The sequence below is a fragment of the Falco punctatus genome (genome assembly GCF_963210335.1).
Source record: "Falco punctatus genome assembly, chromosome: 2".
NCBI lineage: Eukaryota > Metazoa > Chordata > Aves > Falconiformes > Falconidae > Falco > Falco punctatus.
In genome coordinates this window covers 1534385-1547986 of record NC_137581.1, presented here as the reverse complement: position 1 = coordinate 1547986, position 13602 = coordinate 1534385, and the positions used below count along the sequence as shown (strand labels likewise).

Below are 13602 nucleotides of genomic sequence, written 5' to 3'. Positions count from 1 at the left end.
CGAGTTTTAGCTATGGTGTAGCTAAAAGAGGAGTATATTAAAAAGGACATGTTAATTGTGGAAAACCACATTGTGTTATGAATCTCCAAGCTCATGCGTGCTGTCACTGCAGGCTTTTTTGGGGAAAAGTGGGACATAGCCTTCTAGTTTGCCTAAATTAACCTTTAGCAGATGAATTGGAAGTTAATTTAATTATTGTTTGGCGGATCCCAAGTGAGGGTCAAACTTCAAATGACTTAACTGAAAAATTGTCAGAAAATTATTGGAATTTGAATGCAGTGTAAGGTCAGGAGGTCTTTCCATGTTCAAGGAGGCTTTGGCTGAATAGCATTAGCATGCAATTTGTATAAAATTAAAGAGGTGATGTGCAGATCAAGGAAGAGACGTATCTTTTGGGTTTGCCTTTTTTCTTTATTCACACTCTCATGCTTGGTTCTGTGCCGTCTTTTGTGAAATAAATAATTTTTGGTACATATATTTTTTCTCAGAGGAGAAAACACTGCTCTCTTTCCAAAGATAAGTGTAAGGAACAGGTCTCTCGGAAGCACTTACATCCTAGTTTCACAAAAGATGAAGGCAAATCAAAACCTAGGCAATGGGAAGTTAAAGGGTGAATTACCTGGACACAAGGGCTGGCATGAAACAAGATGGAGAAGTGTCTGTCATCCAGAGAAGCTCATGTTTGCATTATTTACTCTTCTCTTTACAATTTGACTTAGAGCTTAGATCTGCTAATTAATTTCTTGAGAACCTGAAAGACGCACCTCTCAGCGTCATTGTTTTAAGAACCCTTAAAATATATTTATTTCTCAGTAATACTCTGTTTATAAAGATTTTATTCACTTAGCCTGAGAAGATAATAACTTCATAACATTCCTGACTCTTCCATGCCAGGTTTATTCTTTTTTTTTAGGATTTTTTCAATCTCCTTCAGTGTCATCTTCCTCTTCCTCTGCCTCTGTACGATAGAAGTGGGAAATACCTGTATTTCTGTATATCAGAGTGGGAGAGGCATATAAGATGCCAGATCCACCAACATGTGCATAGAAATACTTGCATTAAAGTTTGTTTATGTGTTAAAAATTAGCACTGCCCACAGTATTTGACAACTGAAGGCGTGAATGTCTTTGGGAAGCAGCAAAGCTGGTCACAGCGTTTTCAAAGGCACGAGTAAACGGTAGAGAAAAAAACAGGGTAAGATCACTGAATCACAGAGCCATTTCGGCTGGAAAAGGCCTTTAAGACCATCAAGTCCGACTGTTAACCCAGCACCACCAAGGCCACCACTGAACCATGTCCCCAAGCGCCACATCTTTGTGTATTTTAACCCCCCCATGGACAGTGCCTGCACCCCGTCCCCGGGCAGCCTGTGCCAGCGCTTGGCCACCCTGTCGGGGAAGACATTTCTCCCCGTGCCCACCCTGAGCCTGCCCTGGTGCGGCTGGAGGCCGTTCCCTCCTGTCCTGCCGCTGGTTCCTTGGGAGCAGAGACCGACCCCCCTCGCTGCAGCCTCCTGCCAGGCAGCTGTAGGGAGCCAGAAGGGCCCCCCTGAGCCCCCTGTTCTCCGGGCTGAGCCCCCCCAGCTCCCCCAGCCCCTTCCCCAGCCCCTGCCCGGCTCTGGACACGCTCCAGCCCCTCCGGGTCTGTCTGGGGGTGAGGGGCCCAACGCTGAGCCCAGGGCTCGAGGGGCGGCCGCACCAGGGCCCAGCACAGGGGGACGGGCACTGCCTGGCCCTGCTGGCCACGCTGCTGCTGACACCGGCCAGGGCGCTGCTGGCCGCCGTGGCCACCTGGGCACACGGGGGGCTCGTGCCCAGCCGGCTGCCGACCAGCCCCCCCAGGCCCTTCCCCGCCGGGCAGTTCCCAGCCCCCTGCCCCCAGCCCGCAGCGCTGTGGGGGGCTGGTGTGACCCACGGGCAGGGCCCGGCACTCAGCCCCGTTGGGCCTCATACGTCTGGCCTCGGCCCCTCGGCCCGGCCTGCCCAGTCCCCTCCAGGTGTTCCTGTTGTCTTGCATCTGTAGTAGTTCGAAGGTGGTGGTGATCCCTGTGCTGATTATTGGGTGCTTTGAGTGCTCCTGTAGGAGGAGGATGAAGTAGGTGATGTCCCAGGGTGTCACCAGCGACGGGGGACAGAGTCCTGTCCCTTGGCAGCAGCAGGAGAGTGCGATGCGAAGCACGAAGCCCAGCTCTCAGCACAGCGAGTTCAACCCGGCATTCACTTTCATTTTCATTTCCCTTCTCCTGCTGCTTGGAAATCCCCAGCGCAAACTTGATGTGACCAGCACATTGGCCTGCTGATGGCCTGGTGGCCGTTTGATGACTGACCTCTCTTGTATTTCTATTTACCCTTCATCTGAAGTAATTTCCTAGTGTGATAGAACCATGTCGTGCACTTTCACAGGAAGGATAAAATAGATGAAAATGTAACCAGGTTACAGCCAGAAAGTATCCCGAGACTGTTTGCTAGCAGCTTATTCCCATGGCATTCCTGCTGGAGTTACTCCTTTGGCTCCTTGCTGGAGTCTCAGCAGCTTCTAAGCAACTGAGCATCACTGTTGCGGGGATTAGGAAGCCGTGGAAGCTCCGTGCAGCAGAGCAATGCTTGTGTTTGTCTGTTTATAATTCGTTTCTATTAGTCTTTTTGTCATGTATTCATGGCCACAAGCAAGTGCTGCAAGTTATTATGGCAAAGGAGGTTTAATTTTGCTAATCCTTTTTTATTCCCATTTCAGTGTAGCTTTTCGAATGCCACAATGCGGTGCCTGTAATGAATTTAGAATGTAGTTTTGAGTGGTATTGTCTTGTAGAATGTATTGGAAGCTCATCTGAATGTGCTTTAGTACTAGATGCTGAAAAGAAAGAAAATCATCCATCTGAAATGCCGTTCACATGGACTCTTTCATGCTGGCTGCAAATAGCACCCCGCATACCAAGCAGGGAGGAAGAACAAGCCTCTTCCTCACAGTACACTCAAATCCCTATCGTGATTAAAATCTTTTTATCTCTGCTAAAAAGCATTTCCTTTCATCCTCCTCAAGAAGAGTGTTTCTTTTTACCGTTTGGTACACCACCTAACGCAAGTCAGGCATATGCAGTAATTTTCACCACATTTTGATGTGTTTGTACTCTTTACACCCAGAAAAGCGTAAATGAAATGATGACTGTGTTGAACGAGGCACTTGATAATGCAGCCGTGGCTGGAGCAGGTCCGCTGCCCCTTGCTGCTTCTGGGTGGAGGAGCTTCAGCTGGAAGCCGGAGGGGAGAGGGACCCTCAGAAACATCATTTCTTGGGCAGGAAGGCTCAGCTGGGTGGGCCACCGGCTCTGTGCGTGGGGGAGGGGGAACACAGGGCTGGAGGAAAGATGGACCCATCGCTTCCTTGCTCTGTGGCAGAACATCCTCAGCTTCCAGATCCTCTGAAATGTCAATGCGACGAGCCCCGTGCCCATGCATGACTGAGGAATGGGATGTGGCTGTTTGCAGCCGCTCGGTACTGCTGCAGGGATCGCCCGGTGCCGCCCATCCGAAGGGCATCTCGGCACCGCGGGCGCGTTTGTTGAGAGAGTGTTGAGAGCTGGGTGGCCAGGCACCTAAAATGGGCTTTTCTTCTGGGAACACAAGAATAGCTGGATGGTCAAAGGTCCTTGCTGCCTAAAAGCCTGTCTGGGGGAGAGGAGGAGTCGCTCTGTCCCTTGGGAGGCTTTCCAAATCCCACCGTCCTGGCAGCGAGGGCCGCGCTGAGGCAAGCAAAGCAACCAGCCACCTCCTGTGCTTATTTCGAAGCTACAACAGAATTAGTTCTTCTGATGCCCCCACTTGCTCTGGTTATGCGAAAGCTGTGTGATTGCTGCCTCTTCACCTTCTCCAGGTCATTCATGATATATATATATATATATATATTTTTTTTTTTTTTTTTTATAGATGTCTGTCACATTCCCTGTTCGACTGAGCATTTCTTGTCTGGACTTGATGAGTCCTATTAGTGATTTAACAGTTAATTATGGCCAGGAAGTCTCTGCAACTCAGTGACATCTCTCTCCTCCTTTTTCTTTCAAGTCTTACATGTGGCATCAGTTACTTACAACATCAGGTACTAGCAGCGTCACCAAAAATTATAACCAAGAAAGCTCTCCAAACCAAACAATAGTTCAGAAAGCTGACAGTGGTTTATTGCAGCGCTGGGTGGGTGGAGGATTTTTCCTCCCTAACATGCACACCAAGCTGCTCAAGGGTATACATGATATACCATAAAATGTTTGCATATTCATAGTACATTGCATATTCATTGTCATTCACACACGCCATGGGTTACAAGTTTCTCGCTTCTAATGCAGATTAGCACGCATCCTCAGGTAGCACTGCTGAAGCTTTTTACTGACTCCGCGTGCTCCTCAAGGTTTGGGGGGGCTATTTGAGTTGGAGGTCGTGATCTCCCACAGCCACAATTACTTTCGTCCTGCTTTCAACTAATGTTCTGTTGATATCAGTGGATTCCAACACTTTTATCACCTTGTCTCCTCTTAAGGGCCAGAACTTCCTCACTTGAAGGCTTTTTTCACACAATGTTTTTTCACCCTTCTGTTTTTTCTTGCCCCTGTGACATCAGCCAAAGAAGTGGCGCTTGTTCTTTGTTCTCTCTAACTAAATTGTTTGAGTCTTTGGTATCAGTAGTAACCCTCAGGCTGTGTGTATTACTGGTGTTATAATTCAGCACGGTACTGGGCTTTGAAGGTGAGTCCCTGCGATTGTGTTGTTTCCGTGTCCCAAGTGGTTTTGGTGTACGTGGACCAGAGTCTATCAGAAGCTTCATTCCCATCACACATCCTCCAACCTGTCATGGGACATAGGAGTCCATACTGGTGATGGACACAGCAGCGAAGGACATACCGGTGATGTCCTTTAGACAAGTTCAAACCATGCGCCACTTGGGGACCAGACTAAAAATCAGTCTAAATCGAGTTCAAAGGAAACCCTCAAAGTGCAGAGGGTGTAGCCATAGGAGCCTCAGCACAAAACACTTTGATTGCCTGATGGTGTCTGATTGCTCCGGAGTATTTGTTAACGTAGAGATATCTTTGGATTTTTATGGTGCTGTTCCTTGTCAGAATATTTTACAAACCATTAGAAGTTTGAAACGCCTTCTTGCCTTATTCCCACTATTGAAGTGGAACCTGCATGGGAGGGTGATGATGGAGCCGAATTAAAAAACAACGAAAAAGTGGTTGGCGGAGGTGTTTGGGTGAAAAGGAGGAGGTTTTAGCTGCTAGACTTGTGTTGAGAGCAGCAGTAGATGCTCCTCGTGCATTGTGTTGTGCTGGCACTTCTGGGCAGCACATTCCCCCGCCTGGTTACTGTCACACCATCTCCTTTCAGGTGCTTCCAACTTTCTGAAAAAATAAGGTGAAACATACCCTGCGTGCTTTGGACAGGGAGAGGCATTTCACTTGGGTGCTTTGTCTGCGATAATTTCTTTGGAGAAATTATGTGTGTGTCACGTGAAAGGGGTAGGGGGGAGATACCCCCGGGTGTTTGATCTGTCTGTCAGCACCCCAGGAAAGCCCAGACCCTTGTGCCCGACCGGTCTATTAGCATCCCATTCCAGGGACCCTCCACCGAGCAGTCCCGCTGGATCGGAGGTGATTTGAGTGACTTGTTCAGGGAAACACCCCAACAGCATCAGGGGGACCCTTGGCAGCTCTGCTCACTTTACTCGAATATGTTACTCGCTGCCGGTGACTGCTAGCATCCGCAAAGGATTCACGCTAGCAGTTTATGAAAGAACACTCTTTTTTAATATAAGATTGTGACAAATCAAGATTCGTTATTGCTGGTGGTAAAGGCTGTCTGCAAAAACAAGCTTGAAGTGATATACAACCAAGCTATATACAGCCAGATTATGCTCACTGGTAACGGCCAGCGTGAGTTAGTTATTTAGCGTGCATAAGACAAAGTTCTTACCCAACGGGTGTCCCTGTGGGGGGCAGGACAGGTTCAGCCTGTTGGCTGATCCGAGAAGTTGTGATGGAGTCTTCCCTAGCTTCTCCCCTCATCTGTCCACCTTTTATACTTCACAGTACATGGCGTAGTCATTCATCATACACAGGGTTGCTTACAAGTTTCTCTCTTCTAATGCAAACCACGCGCACCCTCAGGTAGCTGTAGTTCTGCTGACGTTCTCCGCTGACTCCGCGTGCTCCCCAAGGGGGTTTGCCCCCTTTCAGGGGGGGGCTGTTTGAGCTGGAGGTCGTGATCTCCCACTACCGCTCTTATCTTTATCTTATTTTCAACGAATTTGCTGTTGATGTCAGTGGATTGCGACACCTTACGATCCTGTTTCCTCTCATAGCCAGAACTTTCCTCATTTCTTTCTGCATCACTTAGATGATGGTGGTCTTTTGGCTCTGTTCTGTGTGTCCCCCCTCCCCAAGGCTGACCCCCTCGGTTCGAAGCCCCTATTCACAGCAACCAGAGAGTGAGTCAGACTGACCTGGCTTTGTGAACGCTGAACCAGTCAGGTAATCCAGAAGTTTAGACAACAGTTCCCTCCTTCTGGACTTATTTTAGTCCAGGACCGGTCCATTTCCATCACATTTTGGTGGAGCTTGAGTGACTGATCATACCTGTTGTTGTTACTCACTGGTATCGTGTGCCCAGTGAGGTGTAGCAGTACCCTGGAGGCAGGTGAGATGGAGGTGTGCGTTAGTATTACAACGAGGTTATTTCATCTAAGGGAAGTCATTTCGCCACAACGGTTGGCTCAGCCATGGACGTCTCATGGATTCTTCGTGCGACAACCTGGCAACTGATCAGCTGTGTGGTGCCATCGGGTTCCCGGTCCCGCAGGGAGCAGGACAGAGCCTGGCCGTGGGGTCTCCACTCCGCTGCACCCTCCGTCACTGCTCTGGGCAGGCGCTGAGCTGGCCAGAGGTGTTGCTTAGGGAGCTGTGCTGATGTCAGTTCCGTGCATGCCAACCACCCTGAAGGCAATCGCTGTATTTCACCCTAAAACCCTTTCTGTAATACTGCGCTTCTGTTAGGACCCAATTTTCTCTTAATTCCCCCTCTCAAGGTGGCTTTCCCACAGTGTGCTGGACATGTGCCGGGTGGGCTTAAATCAACATTATTTTTTTCAGTAGAGAAAAGGAAATAATTTCCATGAATGTCATTCACATGAAGAAGTTTAAAGCCGTGGTAGGTAGGTATCGTATAGCATATGCGGCCACACAATGTGTGTGTTTGTGTGGTTTGAGGTATATGTACGAGCGCGTCCTGTATCCACCACATCCTACACTGAGACAGCCTCCTGCGTGGAACGAGATCCCCACGGCAGCCCACCAGCCAGGCTTTGGGGCAGACGCTTACAGAAGCTGGGGTTCACTGCCTCGGGGCTGGGTGATGTTGGAAACATCTGGAAATGAGAGCTCAAGCCAGAAGGCAAAGAACTGCTTGCCGGCGGCGGGCGCATCGAGACCCGCGGCACCGCCTGGGGTCACGAGAAGCAAATGGCCATAAACCCCTTATGCTGGAACGTAAATCCCCAGCCGTAGTATCTCATGGGCGTAAAGTTTTGCATTGATTTTCCTGTTAATCTTCTTGAGAGCTCCATCATGTGTCAGCGAAGCAGCTGGGGCAGACGTGTGCCTCTGTGGAGCCTTCTCTCTGGCTCGCTTTTATAACCCGATCTCCTTTGCTTTGAGAATTGCCCCTTCTGTGCTAACTTGGGGGTGGAGGGACGGCTAATTAATTAAGCAGTAATTGTTGTCAAGTCAATTGGTGCTAACATTTAACATTTGACTTGTTTACTATCCTGAGGTAAAGAGGAAGGAGTTAATGATCTAGCAAATTGTGCATCCATCATCAGAGACTTGTTTGAGAAGAACGGATTTATTTATGAACTGTAAAATAATATGTTTTAAAAAACGTATTTTTTAAATTTTAAGAACGTTGAGGTTCTTGTGTGAAATTGTCACTAGATAGCTGTGGAGACAAATGCGTCGCCTGATAAAACTTAATGACTGATTTTCCCATTAATCAGAATTGAGAATGTGCTTCATTAAGGTAATTAACTGAGCCAGTTGCTTAACTGACAGTTAGTAGACACAAATTCCCAAGTTACTTGCTTTCCTCTAAATAAAACTCACACGAAGCTCACCCGGCACTGCTTCATCATCTTTACTGGGGAGAGGAGCAGAAGGGCAGTTACAATCCCGTTGCTCGCGTTAGGTCCGTGACTACGTCTCCCGGCCCGGGACACTGGTGGGATGCAGTGGGTGGCACTGGGTGCCCTGTGCACCCTCACGCGGGACCCAGACCTCAGGCTGGAGCTTATCGCAGTCTGCCCACGCCGAACGCTCACAAATATTTGCTGCTCTCCATCTCGCCAGCAGCAAATGGTCTTTTATCTGCTAATTTCTGAAAGGTCAGGTCTTCATTGTGGTTGTTCTTGTCACCCAAGAACTATTAGCTCCTCCAAGGGGGAGAATTCCTTGCCTGAATTTGTGGCTTCTCTTTGTTCGTCGCAAGCTGGAAGTGGGGTCACGAGTCCCGAGCTCCCCCAAAGTTGGGGATGTGTGAGATTAATCTGCTCCAGGTACATTTGTAGGCAGAATATGCAGCACTGAAGAAGTTAGGGGAATTAACTGAGAGATCCAAAACTTGAATTATTAAATATGCTATCTGGTTGTAACGTCTAGTTGTAAATCCTTTCCCTCGCAGCTCTTTGTGTCTGGAATTCTAACACGGTAACGCTACCAGGTAGCAGAAGGCTCTGCGCGGAAGACGGCTCTGGAGCTAACATAAGGAGTCGTCTCAACTCTGCTTTTCTTTTGTCCTCAGAGTTCCCGGTCTTCCAACATGAACCCTGTTTACAGCCCCGTCCAACCTGGGGCTCCCTACGGAAACCCGAAGAACATGGCGTATACAGGTAGGACTGGCGTTCCGTGGCTCTTCCGTGAGTGTCTGTATGGGGTGGTGAGAGCAGGTGATCGTTAACGAGCCGTTCGATCCCTTAACGAAGGGAGAAAGAGTTCCCATCAGGCAGCCAGATGGGAACGTGACTGGCAAGAGAAACCTCTTCAGCAAAGCCAGCACAGTAAGGTTCGTGAGAAGAAAAGGATCTGAATTCCTGAGAAGAGGATGCCTTGGAAATCCTAAAGAAAAGGACCAAAAGAGGGTTTCTTTAGACAAACAAAACAGGCATGGAGGTGCTGGGAGGGTCAGCTGGGAGCTGGAGGGCTTGCCTCCGGAGCTGCACGTGCTGGAATAGCCCTGCTGTAGAAATGAGGATCCCACAGGCGAGAGCCCGTTATTCGGAGAACGTGCAGTTGTTGTTACAGGTGGCGATTTAAACTACATTATTGACTTATTTGATTTTGTTTTCAAGTTGTGCTTTGGTTGAGTTAATCTTAGGTTGGACAGCAAGTCCCATGTCTGAAGTCCACCTTTAGAACGGAGTTGTTGAAAAATGTCATCTTCAATACTCGAAAAAGGTGTTGAAAGGAATTTTACCATAATTATGTAACTACTGGGGAACTAAAGTGTCATGATACGAAAATAATTTAGCACAGGGAGAAACAGCGCTTTGGAAAAAGAAAATCTCAGCTTAGGTGTATCTGGTTTTTCCCAGGGATTAGGTTCACCATGTGTTGTTCTGATCTTGTAAGCACCTTACAAAACCAGCTTGCGAAGACTCCTTCTTCTAACATTTTGTTGCATATAATTAAGTGTCATATTGTGTTAAGACTTCCTTCTTTATATTTGCATTGCCGGTTGTTTGTGTTGGCTGTTACCTAATGTGTGGAATTGCTTGGGAGTGTGCTTCTGTGGAGGAGCGTGGTCAACAGCGAACGGAAACGAACATCCAATGCTCTCAGCTCCTTTATTTACAAAATGTCATCATTGACTTTGGTGGCTGTTGCAGCTGGTAGATCAGCAGGGCCGGCTGTGTTGCTGCGAGGAGACCTGTCCGATACTCTGCGGAGCGGAGAGTTCCTCAAAGGCATTTTGCCCCATTTTTATGCACCCTTTCTTCTTCCCCATCAAATTTATGCATGCTGCTTTGTTGGAGATACTGTAGCTCGGGGGAACTGTGGTCTCACAGTCAAAGCACTAGAGGCTTGGAAAAAAATATCTGTGAATAATAGTCTCTTCAAAAATATCACCATTGTAAGAGGACTGCAGACTCCAGCAGCGCTTGGGTGATAGAATGAGCTCATAAGTGCAGTTATTTTCCTACACTAGAAATAACAGCAATTTTGTGCTTTCTAGCACAAGGATGGTTTGGACAAGAGTCTACTTCTCTCCCACTTAACTTTTTTTTTTTTTTTTTTTTGGCATGTGCTCAAAGCTTCACCTTAAAATCCATGCAATGGATTTTCTATATCTGCTTTCATAGAGTCCTGTGTGTTTTAGAAGCTGCTTTCTGGCACTTGATATGACAATTTTATTTAAATGGTGAAGTGCAGATTGGGTAGTTTGTACCTTGACCTTTCTGGAAGGAGAACTTTTGAGGGTGATTTCTGGTTTAGATGAATGAATTCTACAAGACTGCATTCTGAATAAGCCAAATGGTAGCAACAATAGGATGGTACCTTCTAAAACAACCTGCTGGTTAATCACCGTGAAGATTATACTGTGCGCTTAAATATATGAGGCTATTGCCTGCCTTGGCTAGCTTGTGCCAGCTGTGGTAGGGATGGAGGTGGCCCCCATGAGACTGGTTTCACCCCAAAACATTGGACTTCAGACATTTGTCTTCCAGAGTTTGTGGTAAAGGAAAAGACATCAGTGGCAGCTGTGCAGGATGACCTTGGAGAAGAAAACTGGAGGCAGATCAGACTGGGGTCCTTAGTTCTGTCAGTGGAGAAACAGGGAAGAGAAGAGCCAAGTGACTGCTTGAGTGTAGGACAGAAGTGGGAATTGAATCGTGTTGGTGTTTGGTTTGTCCCTTGCGCAGGTGTGAGGTGAGGGGTCAGGGGGCTGAATTCTTACAAGGAAGGCCCAAAGTAGGTAATTGTAGAGGAATGAAGGCAGTGGGTTGATTAGCATTGGTAATCTGCAGCCGTGGCCTTGCCTCCAAGGCAGCGGGTTGATTGACATGGATGATGAGCAGCTGTAGCTTGTTCCTGCTAAGTAGTTAAATAGCCCTGAGGAGTGGGGGTTGGGGAGTGGTTTGTGGAGGAAACACAAACAGCAGGACAGTAGAATCTGACCAATGGTAAAGTCTTATTGCAGTCCAATAGTTTGATTGTGCTGCAACAGGTAATAGCTTACAAAGTGTTTAAACAAAGAGCTGTTTTCTTTACTAGGCAAAATGTATTACAAAACCTTTTAAATATGTATTTGTTGGAGTATTTTATGAAAGACCTAAAGTTATCTTGTGAAAGAAGGGGGAATAATTTAAATTTTATCCTTTGTGTAGAAGAGGCACGCAGCTCCTGAAGGTGGGCTCGGCAGTTACGAGAAGGTGGCTGCTGTGCCCCCTGCGTTAAGTGCCGAGCTCTGGCTGTCTTGATTCTTCCTTTCCGTGCTCAGACTTCATTTACATCGCTTTAACGTGCGTCATTTAGCTACATATCAGTTTCTAATGTAGCCACAAGCTATTCTGGAGGATATTTAAACTCCCAGAGGCAAACAAAATAGACTCTTTGCAGGAGAAGCATTAACTTAAGAAGTTTGTAGATCCTTCTCAAATTGCTTTGAAAAAAATTGCTGAAGCATGTGACACAGTCGATGTGGAGGGGATGTTGACTGCCGTCGTGTGTGTGAACCCCTTCTGTGGGCCTGGGAGCTCGTTACATCTTTGGGGCTTAATGAGTGTCTCAGCCCTGACTGGCAGCTGAATTGGAAGAGTTTGCTTGGAGCCCCTCGTTTGAAATGGCATGTCAGTGCGCCGTCCCCACGGTCACCGCAGGAGACTGAGCGTACGACATCTGTCCCAAAATTTTGATTGGAGGCCTAATTTGTGATACAATACAGAATTTATACAGTATAAGATATATATTTTAGTATCATCTTTTTGCAGTAGTGGTGGACATGGAAGATTTCATGCCAAGCTTTATATTGGGTAAGAAAGAGAAATAAACCCCCCTGAAGTGTAATAAAGTTGAGGTGAAGGCTGTTGGCCCTTTCTCAGTTCTTGGTTTGCCTTGGAATTCAGGGGGTTTTACCCCAAATCTAGTACAGCAAGTGTATTATTTATATTTTTTTTCTTCAAAGACCATGCATTAACCGTTAATTTCTAACCTTGTGCAATAAAACTCAGGTGGGATACATGTGGAAAGAAAACAAAGATGGTAATCAGGATACTGGCAGGTTGAATTCTATGCTCTTGTGGCTTTTTTAGTGCTAAATGTAAATGCTTTATATAGAATAGCTTGCTTTTGGTTGAAATAAATTTGGTTTTAATCTGATTTTCTTCTCATTTTTACTTCTTTTATTTTTCCATACCTGGTGGGCTAGGGAAAGAGGTCCATTTCAAGATAAATAAAGATTTTTGTACCAAATTGGCTGCTTGTGTGTTAGGGAGAATGAGGAGGCACATACTCAAGTACTGGAGGGACCATACGTTTATTCAGATTCTTAATTTTTCCATTTTGATCTTCCTTAAAGGAAGTGTGAAGGACAGTTATTTCCTAAATGATTTTTAAAGTGTGGTCTGAATTGGATGAATTTTTAGAGGAAATTAGAATTAAGTTAAAAAAAAAAAAAAAAAAAAGGAAGTATTAGGTGGATGTTTAGCCAAACATTCCCCATATTTGAACTGATATATTTATTAAGCAAAGGTGATTCTCACGTAGTTAGTATGTCTCATTTTCAGGGTTGAATTGCTACCTCCTTCCCCTTTTCCTTCCTAAACTGAAAGGGTAGAATAAGCCTTGTGTGCTTTCTGCTAGCAGTGCTTCCTTGCTGTTGAATGAGCTGGTTGTTGAGCTGAGCTAAGGTGACGTGGAGAGAATATTCTCACTGCAGATGGAGCTACATCTGTCCAGCGCCGGGTTTGTGCTCCAGCAAGTCCTGGCTCCTCGTGCTCGGCTGGTGACTCCTTCCACTCCGCTAATTTGATGTATTTTAGAACATCAGCAGCAAACGGTGTCTGACTGTTGTTTATTATTTAATTAAAACAGACTGTAATTAACGCTGATCTTCATGTAAGCTCTTGTTTTAATTGAGGTTAACTTTAAAAGGTATTTAAGGACTCTCGTTTGCTTATTTATTATTTGTAGAATTCACTTTACCTGCCCAAATGTGAACTGCTGAGCCACCTGGTTTTGCTTTTGGCACATTATCCTTCCCATTTTCTTGCATCCACTTTTGCAAAGGCACCAGTCCTGCAGCAAATAGATTAGCTCATTGATGTGGAATCAGGGGTGAAGAATCAGTCTCTCCTGTAGCTTGTTTGACTTCAAGCGTGAAACTATAAAAGTGTTTGTTATAGCTCACGCTATTACCATTTTCCCTACCAGAAGCTGATTAATATGCTGATAAGATGCTGTGATTCATGAACCTTCAGTAGACTTGACTGTGTGTTCGTCGTAGTTATTACTAAATAATAAATGATAATAAAATCCAAGAGCCCAAAAATGTGATGCTGGTTAGTAAA

General features: G+C 46.3%; 1 protein-coding gene across 7 annotated transcripts in view; it reads left to right on the top strand.

Annotated features, from left to right (window-relative positions):
- Nucleotides 1-13602, top strand: part of FAM168A (family with sequence similarity 168 member A) — a 218921-nt gene that overhangs the window by 104357 nt on the left and 100962 nt on the right. For all 7 annotated transcript variants that reach the window (XR_013926065.1, XR_013926066.1, XM_080375592.1 and 4 more), the window contains one exon: nt 8838-8925. Coding sequence is in view for 5 of the 7 variants with exons in the window: in XM_080375591.1 (XP_080231717.1) it covers nt 8838-8925 (88 nt within the window). In the remaining 2 variants the exon portion in view is untranslated. The remainder of the gene's footprint in view (nt 1-8837; nt 8926-13602) is intronic.